At 41.3% G+C, this 20,336-nt stretch overlaps 1 protein-coding gene across 1 annotated transcript in view; it reads right to left on the bottom strand.

Moving 5' to 3' along the window:
* The window catches only part of COL4A6 (collagen type IV alpha 6 chain), a 135,070-nt gene that overhangs the window by 75,639 nt on the left and 39,095 nt on the right, over positions 1–20,336 (bottom strand). The window contains exon 3 of the mRNA XM_082771064.1: positions 14,199–14,282. Within this exon, the coding sequence (XP_082627190.1) occupies positions 14,199–14,282 (84 nt within the window). The remainder of the gene's footprint in view (positions 1–14,198; positions 14,283–20,336) is intronic.

Here is a 20,336-nt window from a genome sequence, read left to right as displayed (position 1 = left end):
ATCTGCCAGGAGAATGAAATGCTGAGCTGCACAGGTAGACATGTGCTGCTGGTCTGGTAACAGAGATGTGAGCAGAATTCATGTGGTGTCGAAGCAGAATTGCTGCTGTGCTAACATGTACTCCAGCTTCAGGAGCAGGCAGAAAGGACACAACTCAGCTAAAAAGCAGAGCAAGTTCAGTTAGACTGTTCCAGCACAGTATTGCATATACATGGACGTGCACAGAAATTTGCGAGATCTCAAAAGATAACAGCATTACAGAACTTTCGAAGACAAAACCTAGCACAGTTGCATCACCCACAGCTCTGTAACTGGATGCTAAGAAATTCATTTACTGTTCACTGAGGATTCAGCACATGTTGAGTGGTTTTATTTGGGATCTTTCTTTGATCATTCAAAAAATTACAAGAAGCTTTAAAAGAACTGTAGATTTCTTTTTAATAGTCCTTCAAAGTTGTGTATTGTTTGTACTGTATTTAACATGGATTAAACCCAGATATTTTTAAAATTACTTGGACTTTTTGTTTATTACTTTTGGCAATGCTCTACTGATTAAAAAAAAAAGAACAAAATCTTTTCAAAATCACCCACTATTAAAAAGGACAAGTACATCTAGGCTGCTCTTCAGACCACTAAAATGGTACGACCCAGACATCCCTTTCTTGTTCTAGTCCTAGCCTTACCTCCAAGTTTTCTGTGTTGGCAATCCCACAGGAGGTCACACAGTGTGAAATGTCACTCATAAAGGGAGCTTAACATCAGTTAGAACAAGCACATTTTCACAACTACCTAATGTATTTACGACATATTAGACAGCAACAGCTTAAACATCTCTAAAGAACAGCCTAAAAGGAGGAGAGTAGCAAACACTTGAATTCTGCCTCTTATTTTTTACAGAATAAAGTGGAGGGAAAATTGATGCTCCTCCTTCTTTACCTTGTTATACTGGCTTCTCAGTTTTATCGTACCTAAACTCTGAAGTCTTTCATACAAGATCTTTTAGAAACTGCCATTTTTCCCCTCCATCATGCTACATCTCATTCCTACATACAAGCTCAGAACACATCATCCTGCCCACTTCTCTCTCATATTTCCTAAGGGTTACGTGCTCCATCATTTTCTAGCTGTTTTTATACAACTTACATACAAATTCATAGCCAGACCATATCCTGTACACTCTTATCTCCTACTCCCACTGTGTTCGGTTATTTGAATGCCCCCTTTTTAGCCCAAAATAAAGCCACTAATCCCTTTTTTTTTTTTTTGTTAGATCTCCTATGCAAGATGTCTGTTGCAATAACAATCCCTGCTTCTCTCCTTTGTTTCATTTTCTTCACCGTCAAATATTTAGAAAGTCAGTCCTGACGTCTTCCTGGACACCCCCAAGCATTCATATTCTTGATACACAAGGAAATACCTTCTCCTCTTTCTCCTTGCCTACCAAATGCATGATTTATACCAATCTTATAAATTGGTATAAGATTTATACCAATAGGTATAAGAATTATACCAATCTTGCATTTGTTCTAAGAATACTTTATAATGTTGATGAAGATCAATCAGACAAAATTTTAAGTTCTTTGTGTTCATTTCCCCAAATCACTGACTTTTCACTTCTCGGATGACTGGCAAATGGTTCCCTTGCATTTTTCCATGATCTTAAAATAATTCCTTCCTACTCCAGACAGAATTCCTTTTTGAGGAAGTCATCTTTTGCTTGAAACCTACCAGACAGATTGTGTCATCAGCAGGATCAGGTAACAATCAGAACCCAGACAATTCTAAGCAATAAAAACTCATGTTTGAAATAAACTCTTTTCCACCAATAAAGCATAAACAGGGTTGTGATTCAGATTTCCGTTCCTTTTGTTGTTGCTTTTCTTCTTCTTTTATTACCTTTTCCAAGCTCGGAGAATGTCTGTCGATCTCCATTAAAGGCACACAAGGTATTATATACCAGAGGTGAAAAGAAGCACTAACCTACAGTTATTTCACAGGTACTACCCATTTATTTATTTATTTTTAAACTATAGATACACGTCCTTTTCTCTTCAGAAGCAAAGAAACTACCTCCAAACAGCTTTCCAGCCTCAGCCACCATAGAAAGCTGAGATGCATCAGGATGTTCTCCTATTTTATGAGATGTGTGGTTTCCCATTCAGGAAAGGCTGTGATTCACACCAAAAACACTGCACATTTTTCCCAGAAAAGGGGACAGCTAGCCTGGGGGACCCATGGATTTGGCTTTACTTCCAACTAATTGGCACTATAGCCTCTTTTTACGACTACAAACACAGTTTTGCCTGGTTAACCATCTTCATTGTTTGCTCTATCTGGCTGCAGGCTCCACGACTGGCGTACTTCCTGCCTATCTATTGCTTAATTAAGTTTGCTTTGTAGTAATCCCTGCTGTCGGCTGTTTTCCTGGCTCATGAATCGACTCCTAACCTGACTGTCAGCCAAATCTCCTAGAACTGGGCCTTGCTCATAGATTGGTTCCGTGATAACTCCATTCCTGATAGGCTAACCTACTTGAGTGAACACAATGAAAATCTGTCCTACCTTTCATTTCCTGCCAACGGAAACTCTTTAACAAAGGCTCTTGGTTCTGCAGAGGGTACCTCTTCTCATTTTAGGGAGCGTAAAAATAATTAGTACCATGTATAGGACCAAATATACCGAAACAATCACAGTCAGAAGATGGGTAATTTGGGGATGGGGTGAGGGAAGTAGGAAGAAAATGGGGTCTTAAAGAGAAGTTAACCTGGAGGAAGACTGCTGGGACATAGTCTCGGTGGCAAATCCTATACACGAATGACATAGAATGGGATGGAAGACAATGCCAACTGGGTAATTTTGAGGCAGGATAATGGCTCTTCTTGTCTGTTAACTGCTTAGAGAGGAAAGGCAAAGTCCTGTGTGACTTCACAGATCTAAGAGGGCACTAATTGTCTCTTTTCAACCAAGACATTGTTGCAGGAAACATCAGACAAAATTCTACAGCCTTACTTAAGCAAAGGCCCAACTAGTTCCTAAGTTCTTAAGGCTCGTGTTAATATTTGCTTTTCCTGTCTTTGGCAGGATATTGGAGAGTTTCTCTTCCTATAAGAATTATTATTTGTTTTCTGACTGCTAGGTGAAGTGGCTGATAGGAAACAACTTTAGGAACATTTACAGATCTTCTTGTGAAAATACCAGCGAACGAGAGAAACTGAAGCATCAACGTTCACCCTAATCTAAGAACATATATGCAAACTATAACCTCACAGATTCATCAAACACTTCATTTCATAGCTATGGAAGACTTGATAATTTTCATAAAGGAAAACAACTGGGCGTGTGGATGTTTTTTTGCTCCAGTACTTAAGAAGCAAAGATGCTTACTAGGGAAACTGTTGTTGAACTCTCTGGTTTGTCCGTCTGGGGCAAATCTGTAGTACAGGTAACTGTTATCATTATCGGGCTTAGAGAAAGTGGTCTTAGAGGAAGATGCAACACCAGAACATAAGTCCAGCCAAGGCAAGGCTCCATGGAGAGAGGAAGAAGGCTAATCTAGTTCTGTCTTCTGAGCTGCCTGTATACATGAAATGAAATCAGAGGGAGCGACGGCATTAGCCTTAAAGGGAACAAGACTCTACCCATCCAGATCACCAACGGTAGCTGGTATAAAAAAGAAATTACAAAGCATTTATTCCCAGGGGAACGTGCCTGCACCCTCAGCTCACAGCACCTGCATCAGAACAGAGAGAATCAGTTTCCTATTTCTTCCGAGGAGGAGGACACAGCACAGTACGTGGCAGAGCAGTCTGGCTCAGCCAGCAGCTGACTACCTTTCAGTAGTCAGGAACAGCTCAGCTTAAATCCATAGCAGTAACACCTCACTTTTGGGAAGCTCTGAGATAAGCAGAGTATTTTTTAGACTAGAAAGGAGAAATAGAAAACTCATTCACCCAGTGGAGTGAGACTCCATATCTTTTCAAGCTAGGACATCTCACAGCATTGTAGGACACAGCAGCAAAGTTTTTAAATGCCCCAAAGCCAAAGGAAAGGAGAGAAAAAAAAAAAAAAAAAAAAAAACACGCAACAAGAATCCTGGGTTACAACTATTGCTTGAACAGTGACAGATCCCTCTTTGCTGGGATTTTCCAAGCCATCTGGAAGTACTCTATGGAGCACAGTTTGAAGACCCATGTTCTGGTTGATCTCATAAGTAAACACAGGCCCCCAGCACAATTACAAAATATGCTACCCTTGCAGACAGATTTAGAAACAGTTTCAGGTCACAGAGTCACCTCAGCCACCCCGATGACACCGCTATGCTATGGTTTCTGGTTAGTTTCCAAAGCTGTGGAAAGCTTCTTAACGGGATATGTTTCCTAGAGTACATTTTGCCTCATTTAGCACACAAATCCTTTCAGCCCAACTGCAAAACAAATCATCGAAGTGGCTACCAGAGACTCCCTGGCTAACTTGCTTAAATACAGTTGTACACCAGCACCGAATTTTAAGACGACTAAATAAGATAAGGCTTGTCCCCTTGGGAAGTCCTTACAAATGTACTCCAGGTTATGCGAAATGACGTTGGACTGTACGTACAAGCACGTTTAGTCTTGACACCCATTGCACAAGGGATACTTTCAGATGCAACAAGACCTGCTTTATCCATGTTGGTTTAGTATCTGATGTGGTTCTCATCAGAGGACTAGGCTCAGTGTGCTTAGGTTGGGTCAGGAGGATATGTACAGTAATTGCTTAATGCCGCTCTTGGCAGAGTTAGTTTTATTACTTAAAAAAAAAAAAAAAAATCTTGGCAGTTGTTAAAAAAGCAGCTGGTACATAAGTTGTTTGACTTAACTGTTACCTCATTTTCTCTCAAAATATTGCCAAAATTTAACAACAGAGAACAGATGGCCAACATTTTTTAACTTTATAGATAATCCTCTTCCCAAATCTAATGACGGTGCTTTAGTTGCTTACCCAAAAGGGGATTTGAACAGCAATTTGACATCATTTGCATAAATTCCATGACCCATATTTACTAGGGGTGAAAGCACTGCAATACTGTCAAACACATCGAGATAATTTAAAAGAAAGTCCAGCTCTGTATTCACTTCTGGAGGTGAAGGGTCTGCCTTCTGGTGCTCAGAAGCCTTGGTAGACAGCAGCCTCGCACCCTAAGCTGCTGTGCACATTCTGTCCACCTTAGAGTTCAATCTAAGGCTTTACACAGTCAGCTGGTATAGAAAGGATGTGGACTGCAGAGAAATTGGAAAGGCATGGTGGAGCCTCTTACATGAAGCAAACATATGCAAGATCTTTCCTCTTCGGATACAAGGACAATAAAATGACACAAACAGATGAAACAGAGAGAAGCAGGCCAGAACTACATTATAAGCAGTACTTCCAGGCACCCATCAGAAAGAGGACTATAGTTTGAGTGTTGAGACCTAACACAGTCTACCAGATCCAAACCCCTGAGGTCTGGACACAGGATTTTATCAAAGCTGGAGTGCAGGTTATCTACAATGCAACTGGAGAGAAAGAACAGACAGTAACGGTTGCAGAAGCCTGGAGACCACTATCTTTGATTTTTACAAAACGTACAAGTAGCCTGGTCCAAACTTTCGGATTCTTTTTGCAGCAGGAAAGAATAACTGGCTGTAATTATCCTAAAGAGGAATGATCCTGGAGAGAAACACTTGCATGTAGGTAACATGCAGAGAAATTCAGGCTTCACACAGCAGTTTAATCTGGATGACGAAGAACTCACTCTAGAATAAAGCAGCATTTCCTAAACTCCTTTTCTGAGCTCACACAAACTAGAGGACCGACTCCATCATCTTGTATATGAATTCAGTAACATTTGCCACTGTATATTGTCTTGCCTGACCAAGATTATGCATATTACAATAACTAGCAAAGTATGATCATTGTTAAATGGCCAACATTTCTCAAGAACTTCTACTATAGCGCAATAATCCCTCCTTATCTTGAGTGTGAAAAGATCTTCCAAAATAACTATATGGTGATCCCAGCACTAAGCTCTACCATGCTGATTAACTCCAGTTAGTACACCAAGATAAATGTAGAGCTGGACATATCACGTCACTGCTGGTTTGAAAGAAATGTCAACATCTCGTAGCCTGGTTCAATTCTAACTGGTATGGTGAGCCAACCGGCAGCCCACAGATACTGAAATGGCATTACTGTGTCCTAAAATGTTTGGCAAGCCTGGTAGAAGGAAATCAGACAGAAAAACAAAGAAGTTGGAACCAATGGCTTAACAGAATTTTATCTCCAGCAAATGTGTTTACGTAAAACACTTGTGAAAAAAACCGTTGAGCTGACATTTCCAAAGAAATCGTGTTTCAGCAGAAAATCCCTGAACTGCTCCAATTAGAGTGTTTAATCAGTCAAAGATGAATTCAGCAAATATTATTCAAAAATACACGTGGTAATTATCACAATTTTATAGCAAAGAAACATCAACTAATCTTCAACTAATTATCACAAGAGAGGCACTTTGTGCACCCTGTATTAAGCTGAGGGGATTAGTTCCAGACAAACATTAATGTAAGATCTCTTGCCAATGCGACATTAGTTTATACTAGACGACAATTAGATTAAATCATCCAGAGATATGTCCTCAGGTTATGCCGTTCAGTACCTGGACAGTGGGGAGCTACCTTTGTTAGACTGTGTGATTTGCAGTAATTCTATCAGAAACTCTTTGACTGTCCACATGACTTGCATTACGCTTACTATCAATTTTTTAACTTCAGAGAAAACCTGTGGACTCACATATATCTCTGGATATACTAGCCTTTAATTCATATTATGACTGCATTTTCTGAGAAAAATCTCTCCATCTTATTCATTATTTTTTTTTCTATTTACTGTGCAGAAATCCATATGCAGGATTTCTTTTGAGTGAGGCTAGGCCAGGAGATGAACTCCAAGGCATGATGCACAGCAGCGGTCCTTTACTTCATGTGACTAGGCAAGATTTAGCATAAAGCGCCAGTCATGTTCTCAGTACCATCTCATCCTAAAGACACACTCCTTTTCCACCACATCAATTGCTAGAAATAGGTTCTGTGTGGATTTTTTCCTGTGTGGACATGAAAGAGGTTGTAGGTACCATTTATTTGACATAACATATCACACCAAAAATAATTTATATAAAAAAGATAATATAAATATAAAAAATAATATAATTGGAAACACCAAGCTCTTGTATTGTACGGTAATTCCAAGCTATAAAAGCTGCCTGGGATGCCAACTCTGGTGATTAATTTGGGGAACTTTTGAAACAATTTCCAAATATTTTTTTCCTTTTTCTTTTGGAGGGAGAGGTGAGGACAGAACTTTGAATCAAAAAATGAAAGATTAGTATCAGCTGAAGAGCTCCAGCACACGTTGAGTACAGCTTAAAACAAATCCTAATACTGTTTTAAATTCCATGATAAGTGAATGGGCAACGGGAGGAGGTCTACTTGCAATGAAGCCTGCGGCTGCTAGTTTATCTTTGCAAGTGTTTGAAAGTAGATGACAGCATATAAAAACAAAAAAGCCAGCATTATCATAAACTAATGCAAAACGAGCTGCAGAGATGAAATGGTGCAGGCTGTCTACCATTCCTGAAATTGCAAACCAGAAAAAATGTCCTCCTGTTACTGCTGACTTATCTGCAGAGCACTGCTTACCAAGATAGTTATCAATACAGAATGAAGTTTTCAAAGGAAGGGCGTCGTCCCTACCTATAAACTATGGATTAAACAGTGAGAAAGAGGAAAGAAAATTTTTTTTTTTTTTTTTTAAACATTAACTTCTCCTGACAGTCCCACAAATGTTCTAGCTGTAGGTTACTCACCTGCAATAGGACTGTATATTTTAGAAATCCAGACTTTCATTAGAAACAAGCATAGAATGGCTTGCGTTGGAAGGGACCTTAAAGATCACCCAGTTCCAGCTCTCTGCCATGGGCAGGGACACCTCCCACCAGCCCAGGCTGCTCAAAGCCCCATCCAGCCTGGCCTTGGGCACTTCCAGGGATTGGGGGCATCCACAGCTTCTCTGGGCAGCCTGTTCAGTGCCTCACCACCCTCAGAGTAAATCATTTCCTCTTAATACCTAACCTAAATGTCCCCTCTTTCAGTTTAAAACTGTTCTCCTTTGTCCTATCACTATCTGCCATTGTAAAAAGTTGCCCTCAATCTATTTTATAACCCCCCTTTACGTACTGAAAAGCTGTAATGCGGTCTTCCTGGAGCCTTCTCTTCTCCAGACTGAACGTCCCCAGCACTCTCAGCCTGTCTTGGAGGGCTCCAGCCCTCTGAGCATCAGGATTTACACTTTCTCACTTCCATTATAATTTACTACAGTTGCTTTTTCCACCTTCCCTTTTGTACCCATCAACTATTGCTCTGAAACAGAAGGATTGCATGTAAAAATGTATGCAGAAATGGGTTTAATAACCGTAAGTTTGTATTCAGACTGCCTCCCTTTCCAAAAGAGTGCATGCACACACATTTGTGTACCTCTGCTGTCAAAGCAGACTGCCTTTTAAAATTGCCAGGTTGTACTAGTTGAGAGCTGGCATCTCAGCTGGCCAGAAAAATGAGAGCAGGGACACAGATTCAGAAACCCCACATTTTCACCTAGAGACTCCAGCTGTAGTGCGGGCTTCTCAATCTCAGTGATTCTACTTGGTACTTTTTACATTGTTAGATTTCATATTAAAAGTCAGCCTAAGTTCTAATAATGCAGTTTAAAGGAACTGAAACAACCACATCCTAAGTTCTCAGATTTATAACCAGCCAAAATCAGTTTGGTGGGCTTCTCCTGCTCTTACATTTACCCTTAAAACTGTTGTGTCACATGCAAGCTAGCTTCTCTCACTGCCTCAAATAAACATGCTAAGGGGAATCAACTGGGTATCTTATTGTGAACTTAAATGGTGAGAGCCACAAACTCGGTTTAATCTTTTCATTTGACCTCCGAGAGAACTTCCAGAGGAGGTCCTAGATGGGACCTTTCAGAGAATTTGACATCTCTCCACCACAAAGTAGATTCCTGTACAATCACTGTACTGTTACCCATGAATCTTTACCAAACTGGAACTAATAAAAAAGAGGCCACAATGTGGCCCAGGAGTTTTCCCATTAAGTTACACAGAGTTAGGCTTTTCATCAGCTTGTCATTGGATACAAGGACCAATTCTGAATCACTGGCTAAGATGAAGGATGGTTCAATAACTGATTTATTCTCATGTGGGCTTTGAAATACTACATAAAACATTACTAAACAGCCTAAAATGGGTATAAGCTACCATTATAACTTGGAAAAGCCAATGCAAGCCACAGGGACAACTAACTGGCTGCTCATGGCTTGGACTAGCATATGCTTGGCTGCTCGTGGCTTGGACTGGACCGGCGTACATGAAATGGAGGTGACAATTCTGCAAGCCCTGGACTTTCGTCTGGGTCATCGTCTTCCAATACATTTCTTAAGAAGAGCTTCAAAGATTGCAGAGGTGAGTGTGGAACAACATGTTCTGTCCAAGTACCTGCTGGAGCTATCCATTCTGGACTATGACATTGTTCACATCCTTCCATCCAGGACGGCAGCTGCTGCTTCCTGCTTGGCTCTGAAACTTCTCAATGGAAGCCAGTGGACAACAACTCTGCAGTACTACATGTCCTACAGTGAGAGTGAGCTTGTCCCAGTCATGTAGCACTTGGCAAAGAACGTAATTTTAATGAACCAGGGCTCTATGAAGCATGTGACCATCAAGAACAATTATACCACCTGGAGCAACATGCGAGTAAGCACTCGTGAACAGCTGGATTCTGCTACCATAGAAGACTTAGCCAAACCCATGGCTGAATTCCTATAACTCTGTGAAAATTCTAAACAAAAAAAAAAAAGTCAGAGCTTTGTCTATATATACTCCTAGCTTTTAGTTGCGTGTTTAATGCTTTTAATAAAGATAGTTTTGTCTTAAAAAAAAAAAAAAAATAGAAATAAGGGAGTTGGCAGAGGTGATCGCTGAACCGCTCTCTATCATCTTTGAAAGGTCCTGGAGAACAGGAGAGGTGCCTGAAGACTGGAGGATAGCCAATGTCATTCTGGTCTTCAAGAAGGGCAGGAAGGAGGATCTGGGAAACTACAGGCCAGTCAGTCTCACCTCTGTCCCTGGAAAGGTGTTGGAGCAGCTTGTTCTGGATGCCATCTCCAAGCATTTGGAAGAGAAGAAGGTTATGAGGAGTAGTCAGCATGGATTCACCAAGGGCAAGTCGTGCTCGACCAACCTCACTGCCTTCTGTGATGGCATCACCAGCTGGGTAAATGGGGGGAGAGCAGTGGATGTCATCTACCTTGACTTTAGCAAGGCTTTCCATACTGTCTCCCATGACATCCTGATAGCAAAGCTGAGGAAGTGTGGGATAGAGGAGTGGACAGTAAGGTGGGTTGAGAACTGGCCGAGCTCAGAGGGTGGTGATCGGCGGCGCAGAGTCCGGCTGGAGACCTGTGACTAGCGGTGCTCCCCAGGGGTTGGTGCTGGGTCTGGTCTTGTTCAACATCTTCATCAACAACCTTGATGAGGGAATAGTGTCTGCCCTCAGCAAGTACGCCGATGACGCTAAGCTGGGAGGAGTGGCTGACATGCCAGAAGGCTGTGCTGCCATTCAGCGAGACCTGGACCGGCTGGAGAGATGGGCAGGAAGAAACCAAATGAGATTTAATAAGAGCAAGTGTAGAGTCCTGCACCTGGGAAGGAACAACCCAAAGTATCAGTACAGGCTGGGGGATGACCTGCTGGAGAGGAGCGCTGACGAAAAGGACCTGGGGGTCCTGGTGGACGACAGGCTGACCATGAGCCAGCACTGTGCCCTCGTGGCCAAGAGGGCCAATGGGATCCTGGCGTGCATTAAAAGGAGCGTGGCCAGCAGGTCAAGGGAGGTGATCCTCCCCCTCTACTCTGCCCTGGTCAGGCCTCACCTGGAGTACTGTGTCCAGTTCTGGGTTCTCAGGTACAAAAAAAAGACAGGGATCTCCTGGAAAGAGTCCAGCAGAGGGCCACAAAGATGATACGGGGCCTGGAGCATCTTCCCCATGAAGAAAGGCTGAGAGACCTGGGTCTGTTCAGCCTGGAGAAAAGAAGACTGAGGGGATCTCATCAATGTGTATAAATACCTGAGGTGGGGGAGACAGAGGGATTTGGCCAACCTTTTTCAATGGTTTGTGGGGATAGGACAAGGAGCAATGGTCACAAGACAGAGCACAGGCAGTTCCACACTGACATGTGAAAGAACTTCTTCATGATGAGAGTGACGGAGCACTGCAACAGGCTGCCCAGCGAGGTTGTGGAGTCTCCTTCTCTGGAGATATTCAAGGCCCGTCTGGATGCCTACCTGGGTGGCCTGCTCTGAGGAACCTGCTTTGGCAGGGGGGTTGGACCCGATGATCTTTCGAGGACACTTCCAACCCCTTCAATTCCGTGATTTTGAGAGATGAGGGGTTTCTACATGCCCGAATGCCATCTCTAGAAGTACCTAACTCATCTGAGGTCTTGGGCACTTCTGTCATTTTTCTTGCCTAAATATTTTTTTTATTTTTTTAAAAAAAGTATCTGTTCAGAAAGAAGTTCATCCCAGCCTGATCTGATCAGCAGTACTTCCAAGGAAAAGGACATTTGAGGACAATGCCAATATTGTTTCCATTGAGGTGTCAGCTTATTGTCATTTTTATTGTACATTTTAGTTATTCCTTCCTTTTAAAAAGAAAGCTTAGCTTTACTCTGGTCTAGTTAGTTGTGTAAATGACAGCTGAAACCTTTTTTTTTTTTTTAAACTAAAAAAGGATTCAGGGCATTGGCAGAGTCCCGTCTCCTACTTGCCTGTCCTGAACTCAGAGGTCTTGCAGCAGTGGAGGAGAAGCTAGGCAGGAAGCCAAGGAATTAGCCTCCAGCTGTATGGTCTCCTCCAAGAAACAAGCAGTGCTGTAGGACAGATAATCACACCAACCCCTTTCCCAGTTCAGCCAGTCAACTCCCTGTCCTCTGGCATGGCAGGACTCCAGCAGCTGTCTGCAGATGTCCAAGAAGGTGTCAGCAGGACTTGGTATGGCTTGATGGAAGCAGTGTTGGTAAAAGGGACCGGTTACCACTTCTAGCAGACAATTAACTCCACAGACAGGCCTCAGTAGGATGAAACACATGTTTAAAGGACTGAAAATGCCTATCGATACACATCACATAAGAAACAAGCTAAAATCCAAATGAGTTCTCAGGTCAGCAATGAAAACAGACTGAAATCTTTGTGACATCTTAACAAAAGAGATACCAAGAGCTCAAACAGCAAGGTCAACAGCATTGTGGCCAGTTCAAACAATCACATTCAACCCCAGCAATATAAAGAGACAGAAGGATGATGCTCATTGCTATCCAAAGGTCAAAGCATTTAGAGGATATTCTGTTCCAGAACCAAAGCAGGCTTGTGCCTTACTAGACCTAATCACATAAGGTGTTGAGTAATTGGCTTTAGCCCATATTTTAGGTTGAGAATTTCCTTGCAAAGTTCTTTCACTTATTTGTTTAGGCATGTTTGCACCACATGATGATTTGAAAGAATTTTTATCCTTCCAGAGCAAACATATCATCAGTTATCAATTAAGAATTCATGCTCAAGTCTGTCTGCAATTAGTGAAGCATTTAAGCACCTGCTTAGGTTCATTTCTATATAACTACATTTTCTTAAGCTCAGTCCTAGAAAGTGATGTCTGGAGTTTACCCATGTCACTGAAATACACATGAAAAAAATCAGGATTGCTAATGTTTAAGATTTCATTTATTTTTCCTTTTTTTTTTTTTTGCCTCAGAAGACAACTTTTCAATAACGAAATAAATTATTTCCAACCTGCTAGCATCATATTATTTTAGGAGAGCTAATGATTTTATTTTTATTAAGTTCTCAAGTGGGATAACAGTCAGCTGCAAAATACATTTTCACATTATAAGCTTTGCTTCAGAAATGAAATGGAGGAAATGAGAGTTGAAGAAATACCTTTAAAATGAACAGAAAACCCATTGTATTACGGTATGAATCTGACATACGTTCATCTGAAATAAACAGCTAGGAATTATTACTGAAATATTAATGACATATTGAAAAATGAATTGAAATACTGGAAATTTGATCACTTCAGTGAACGGATATATTGTTACTCCCATTTTTACCTTATTCCTGTTCTATAAATAAACAATAAATGCAAAGATTTTTTCTTACATAACAGACTGAACACATCATATGTTTTCAGTAAGAATAGCAAAAACAATTATATTACCATTAACCAAGACAAATGGTATTTCCCCCCCAACTTAAACCCTTCCAAATTAATTCTTCAGGTACCTGCAATGCAGATCTTTCCTTTTCTCATCTCTGTAAGCAAAATCTATCAGATTCATTTTGATATATGCTAACACATTTCAGAGAGCTTACAAGAGATTATTAAGTAGATAGTGTATGGATAAAAATTAACATTGCAATTTAAGGTAAAGTGAAGTCAGCAGCTCTGCATTACCCTAAGCCTGGAAGTTGCCAGCTGCACTAACATAAAGGTTATAACCCTTTCACAGGAACAAAAGAAATTAAGCAGTCTTAGAGAAATCTTGCTTCAACATTTGATCGCTTCAAATGCAGACCTCAAAGAGAGGTGCTCTTCCCTCAAAGGGAAGCACTTAGATTCAGAGTTACTGTTTCTTCACAAACAACTACTGAAGTCAAAAACACTTCAAACTAACAGAAGCTATTACAGTTAAAAAAAAAATAAAAAACATAAATAAATAAAATCTGTACTGGAAGCCCACAGTACTTAGATTTTCCTTTTTAATTGTTGCAATCTACTTTAAAAAAATCTGACTTTTTTAAACTAAGGCTCAGATCACATAAAGAAATGAGATCCCATTAAAGAGCTGTTGCAAAGCTAACAATTTGTAAAGCCTTCAGAGAGATTTTGAAATCTTGGCCAGGAACATTAGTAATGCAGCTGGTCTTCTTCACTTCTCTTGTTTTATGAGGTCATTAGATTGAGAATTACACATATTAACTTGGTTCTTGTTCACGCTCCTCTTCTCCCTCCCCCCTCAAATTGGTAAGGGACACAAGGAATAGCTGTATTAATGAAAACAAACTTACCCTTGCGCCCTTCTCTGGAAAACATTTGCATCCAGCACTGCAGTCACGGCCCCCACATGGCCCAGTGTAAGACTTCTTTCCACCCTGTTAAAAGAAAAAAGAAAATTCGATGTTATAACTATTTGTCTGTTGGAGATCTTTAATTAATTTGCTCAAGTTTCAATCCTTTCTACCCATGTTACATTTGTCATGTGAATTTATTGGGAAATAAATGGTAAAATGTAATTACATTGTAACTTCTCTGTAATTGGGTCATTTTCAGAATTAGCAAATCTCTGTGACTGGATCATTTTCAGGATCACCAAATACACCAAAAATTATTTGGTAATACTTAGAGGACAAGTAAATTGACAGGAGCTGGTGCTATTCTGCAGGGTGATGTGTGTTTTCTAGGGCTACCAAAATCTAGAAAACTACACGATGTTGGCAATATTCAGCATGCTAATTACATTTTGATCATGCTCATTAATTAGAGCTTGCACCTCAGCCATCCTGCGTTCCTAAATATCTCTACATCATGAGAAATACCAAAGACAGAAATAACACTGTGACCCTTACATGTTTCTGTCAGTAAGCAGCTGCAGCCTGAACCACAGGTATAGAGAAACCAGCAGGTATGAGAAGATGGTGTTTGTAACAATGGGTCTAGAAGAAGAGCTAGGTATGGTCTTATTTCCTCCGTTGTTAACACAGAGACACGCTTGGTGCCCTTGATACTAAATGCATATTTTGCTGTGGATGTGGATTTACATGAAGGTTGTGGAAAGACTAACCAAAGAACAAGAAAGGATAATAACAAGGGTCATCTCTCCAGCGATGAACTTCCACCGGACGGACGCCATGCCTACCGCACTTTTGAATCACCACAGATCTGGATTTCATTTTGGCACTAGTTATTTCAAGAATAATTGCAATATTTATATAAAGTTGAGGTTCCTATATCAGTGTCTAACATTAGGCCACAGATGAAAGCCAACTACATCAGTTAGAGTTTGACCTACTCCCTGCCACGCTCAACGGGCTCGAAATACGGGGCTGCCAGAAGCCCCACAATGCCCGTACAACCCTGTCACAGTCCTGGGACACAAATGCAAGCAGCAACATCCTTCTCTAAGGGAAGTGTCTTTCAGCATCAAGCATGCTCAGGTACAGTCACTGGGTTTGGAAAGCCTGAATGAAATTGGGATTTAACTTCTCAAGGTGACCAAGCTAAGTGCTGAAACAAGTTTCGACTGGAATTGAACATTTCTTTCCTGAAAGCATTCACAGAAAATATTTTTAAACCCTTTAAGGTTTCCTGACATCTGTTGAGTGAGAAACATGAAAAATGAAAGGCGAGTCATACAAGTTTCTTGTGCACCTTTGAACTTCTTTACATCAGCTTTCTCAATGAAAGTGACTAGTCTGATAATTTTCCTGCTAGAAGTGTTATTAGTTTACACACTGATGTTCACATCATTTTGCTACATTAAAACCCTCTCTTCTTAAGGCAGTGTAGAATGAACAGAGATTAAACAAAACCTTAAATCCAACCTCCCATATTTCCCTAGCCTGAAGGGAGCTTTAGCTCTTGCTGCAAAGCAGCTATACCTACCTTCAAGCACTTCTAAAAACGCATCAGGTGGGCAAAAAACAAAAACCCAAGCAAACAGTATTTTCACAGACTTGTTCAGATGAAGCCCCATTAGGTATAGAGTTTTTGGACTATTCACCAATAATACACGGTAGCACCTAAGGCAATATTTGAGCAGAGTGATAAAATGAGAGAGTCATCATCACACAGTGCGCCACAGACAGTTCTGACCCTTGGTGGCACGAAATATAAGCAAGCTTAATGCAGTAATGGTTACCAAAAAAAAATATATAAAAAAAATGCTGCATATAGAGGATAGGCAGCGAGTGCATCTCCAAGCTGCCTGCACAGACAAGGAATGAACAGAATGAATTTGAGTCTGCAATGTCCATAAAAACTGGTCCTTGTTGTAACAGACACCTCTGAGAGGTCACTTACAACAAGAAGCATTACCAAGAGTTTAGGCTCTGATTCTAAGACCCGAGAGGGAAGTGCACCAGGACAACTTTGGGCATGATTATGTGCCTACTTTGCCATGGAAATCCAGACTCATTGCACACCGATGTATACCTCTTCTCCTGACACTTAACCTTACATTCACTCAGTTTGCAGATAGCTTCATGCCTCTGGGGAATTAGATTGTGTCTTTCCAGATGCTTATTCAACTCAGCCTTAATTTCTTCAAAGATTTTGGCTTCCAATTATTTTTTCTCCCCGGATCGTTCTTTGTTCCAACAGCCATTTCCACAAGCCTTCAGGCTCTAGGGTTCTGTTGATTGTGCTTTCCTCCCAGGAGCACGGTATGGAAGAGAACCACTACTTCACTGCAGCTCTGGATTCCTCCACAGTCACTGCCACATGACAGTTGCCCTCTTCGAGCGCCGAAGCTCACGTTGGCAGAAGCCAGAAGTCTCCCATCTCTGGTGGCAGTCAGGTCCTTCCCACTGGCAGAGGACTGGATAAAATTCACCAACTCCTTCCGTGCCCGCTGCTCGCACCACTCCCCATTGCTGTGGTTAGCGCACACAGTCCAAGACAAATGCCCGCTGAAGTCAGATGAAATCATGCCACTGATTCCACTGGGGGCTGGATCAAAGTCTCACTGAGGTTTAATAATGAAAATTGAAAATATGGCCATACTTTTTATAAAGTTGTGTTCTCAATGAGTTTCTAGGTTCCTTTTCATCACACGAGGAGTCATTTTGCTCATTTATGAATGAAAGCATTTGGGAAGGAAGCAAACCAGAGCCAGTTGGCTCTAAGCCAGGTGTTACATGTCCCAAGGATTTTATTTAAGGGAAGGAGCTGACATCAGACACTCCAGGACTACTTAAATAGCAAACAGCCATGTGCAATAATAGTTATGTATACAAGGCTAAACGCTGCTTATAACATTCTGGAGTACAGTCGTGTCTTCTGAAAAGCTTTAATACATTTTTCCATTGAAATGTACAAATGCATAGGTTATGCAAACATTTACAGATAGCAATCTGAATGTGTAAGCACGCGCCCTTCATACTTGTTCAGGGGGAACTCGTATTGAGGGCATATATTCGGAGCTGTATTTCAGAAGTAAAGAAATGAGGATGTTTGCTAACAGTGGGAAGCGCCACCAGTTATAACAGAAATTAATTGAACTGTTAATTTCATTGGCTAGAAGTAGATCAAGGATTTTTTAACAGAAAACCTAAAAAACAAACAAACATAAAGCAGTAATGATGATAACAAAAAGCAATTTCTGAGATGTAAATAGCTGCAATACAAATGGAGTAACACCCATACTGATTTTCCTTGAGCTCTTTCAGTCTTACGTGCGTATCACTAGTGCTTCAATGTAGGAAAAAACACTACAACATTGATAGGAGTGAAAAGATATTTTAAAAAGGCCATCAGAAACAGGAGTCAGTATGCAAACAACCTTCCTCTCCCGCCTCTGGTGTCCCTCGGCCAGGCATTTCTGCGCAGGTGGCTCATTCAGAGGGAGCGCTGTCTGGATCTTTCCATGGGCTTCAGCATGTCCTGGAGCCGAGCCAAAGACAGTAAAGAAACCTAACAGCTGGGATGCCCTCGGAGGTGCCCCAGGCTCCCGTTCATTCCAGCTCTTCTCTAGCAACCCACAGGACCACAGAATAACTGCAAATGGTACCGAAGGCCTTGTTTGCAGCTCCCAAGCAAGCTGTGCCTGCAGCACAGGTGGGAGGGAACCACTAACACAGGACCTCAGTGAGGCTTCCATGAGGCACAGCTCAGATGAGGGAGCTGGGCACTATTTGGCCTTAAAACTTCTTTCCCTCTTCTTTCTTACTTATTCCCAGTGACTTCCAAGTGCCAGTTAAAGAACACTCTGGTCAAGATCAAAATCCTGACAAACTTCACAATCACAAGCTGGAAATGAAGCACAACGAAAACTTCTGGGACCTGCAAATAAACATTTTTTCACGAAGCTCAGGACCCTATTATCTGTTGATGACTAATAAGGAAATTATATTTACAGGACCAGACATTCAGACACCCTGGTAAAATGTCAGAGTAAAAAAACTAGCGAAACATAATCTCTCTGTTTACTTCATGCGCTAAGTAACATTGCAGTGTTAACCTTACCCTTTTTAGCTTCCATGGCTTTAAAGAATTCAACCCTTTATAACATTTTTTTTTTTCTATTATTCTTCTAGTTGTATTACAGAGCTCAGAGCCCAGCTCTGAAAACACTTATCCACATGGTTAACTCCTCTCTTGGAAATCAGTCAGGTTCCACTTTGCTATGTGTGTGTTAAAGAGAAGTTGCCTTAGCAATTTGAAACAAATTTTTCAAAACTAAAAACCCTTGGCAAAAGACAACGATAAACCAGGAACTGCAGCAACATCTGCAGTCAGAAATGGCAGTGTGACCCTGCAAAGACAGCGTAACGTCATGCAGCAGATTCAGTAATTCTTCCTAACACACAAGGTGTCATAGAGCAGAAATAAACCAACAGGCTTGCCAGTCAGATGGTAGGAGAACAGTTGCTGGGATTTGTTTGGTACTGAAGCACTGAACAGGTGAAAATACTATTAATCATGTCAGCAAAGCATCAGATAAATACAGACATTTTTCTCACTAAGAATATCAAGTATTTGAACTCATTTCAACTTTTTTTTTAGCGAGATGCCCCAAACTTTGATTTGTTTGTCTGCTCACATTGTTTTGTGATTTATTTTTCATAGTAGAAAGAGCCAGGTCAAGCCTAGGAACTACTGACAGGAGTTTTGGACAGATTGTGGGGGATATGTAATCAATGGGAAGCAGCAGACAAATATCCCGAGTAACTACCAAAGGACAGAAGGATGCAAGGCTCTGAGCAAAAAACCTCATCTGACGCATCCCTGGAACTCATCTTTTTCAGGCCACACATCACAGCACTGCCCTGGAGCTGTACACACACAGAAAAAGTGACTACAGAGGTATTAATGATGCTGTAGGCATACGAGTAGAATTTCAGCTGGGATACAGCGCACAGTTGTCTCACTTACTTTCAAGAAGGATGAACTCAGTAGAGGCACAAAGCTTGAAAACCCCTCAGATGATAAATGTGTGGTCTAAGATCTGCTCCTTCCTGCTACAGAGCATGGTTCGTTTGGACCAGCAAAACGAAGACGTGGAAGTGATGCCAGTGCCATCTACACGTTCATCGGAAAGGTGAGTGCACCTTACCTAGCCAATGTTCTGGATACCACCCTGCTGCTTTGGAGCATTTTACACCTCTGCCTGCCAGGAACTAAAAAGGTACATTAGCAGAAAGCTCCTTGTGGTAGGAGTATGTAAAATGGCACCACAGTGACTGTCAGGGGCTGAACAGGGGTTAGGTTATTCCCAGCGGTTAGAGGAAGGGACAGGAGAGGCACAAGAGCACGTATGGATATGCTTCCAGGACCGTATGTAGGAGAAAAATAGGTAAGCAGGGAGCAGCAGCCTTCCAGCCACAAAGGCAAGAGACAGATGAGCTGGAAATCCCTACCAAGGAAGGTTGTAAAACCACGTAAAACATTTCTCATCTACTAACAAGATTAAAAATATATGAAAAACCACATTAAAAAGTAAGAATCTGTACAGTTTCAATACTAACACACAAACCACATGTAAAGCCAGACAGCAAGCACTTCTCTCACCCAGGTACCACTCCTCTTGCAGTCCCATGTAAGCGAACGGCCCTCAAATATGACAGCAGTAGGAACGTCACTTGGGTTTTTTCGATGTAAACTGCTTCAGACCTGGTTCTGTACTGCTCTGTCCTCAGATTTCCAGCTTTGTTGTTTTACTCTGTTGGATTACACAAAGCAGTACGTACTTTTTTCTGACTACCCTACCAGTCCGTGAGCACGTAGTTAAAACCAGACAGTTTATTTACAGCCTACATGAGGAAGGACACAACACAAAGCCACAAGCTTATCTCTTACTGCACAAAAGGCCTTTCAAACACAGCTATTAAATGTGAGTTTGTAGCTAAGATACTAATTAATTTCAGGGTTCACCGATTTCTTCGGTAAACCAATTTCCTCAAACTTTTTCATTCATTTCATAGAGCTCG

This window comes from Aythya marila (assembly GCF_965140915.1).
Source record: "Aythya marila genome assembly, chromosome: 13".
NCBI classification, from domain to species: Eukaryota; Metazoa; Chordata; class Aves; order Anseriformes; family Anatidae; genus Aythya; species Aythya marila.
Note: the sequence above shows the minus strand (reverse complement) of the source record. Positions and strands in the feature narration are given on the sequence as shown.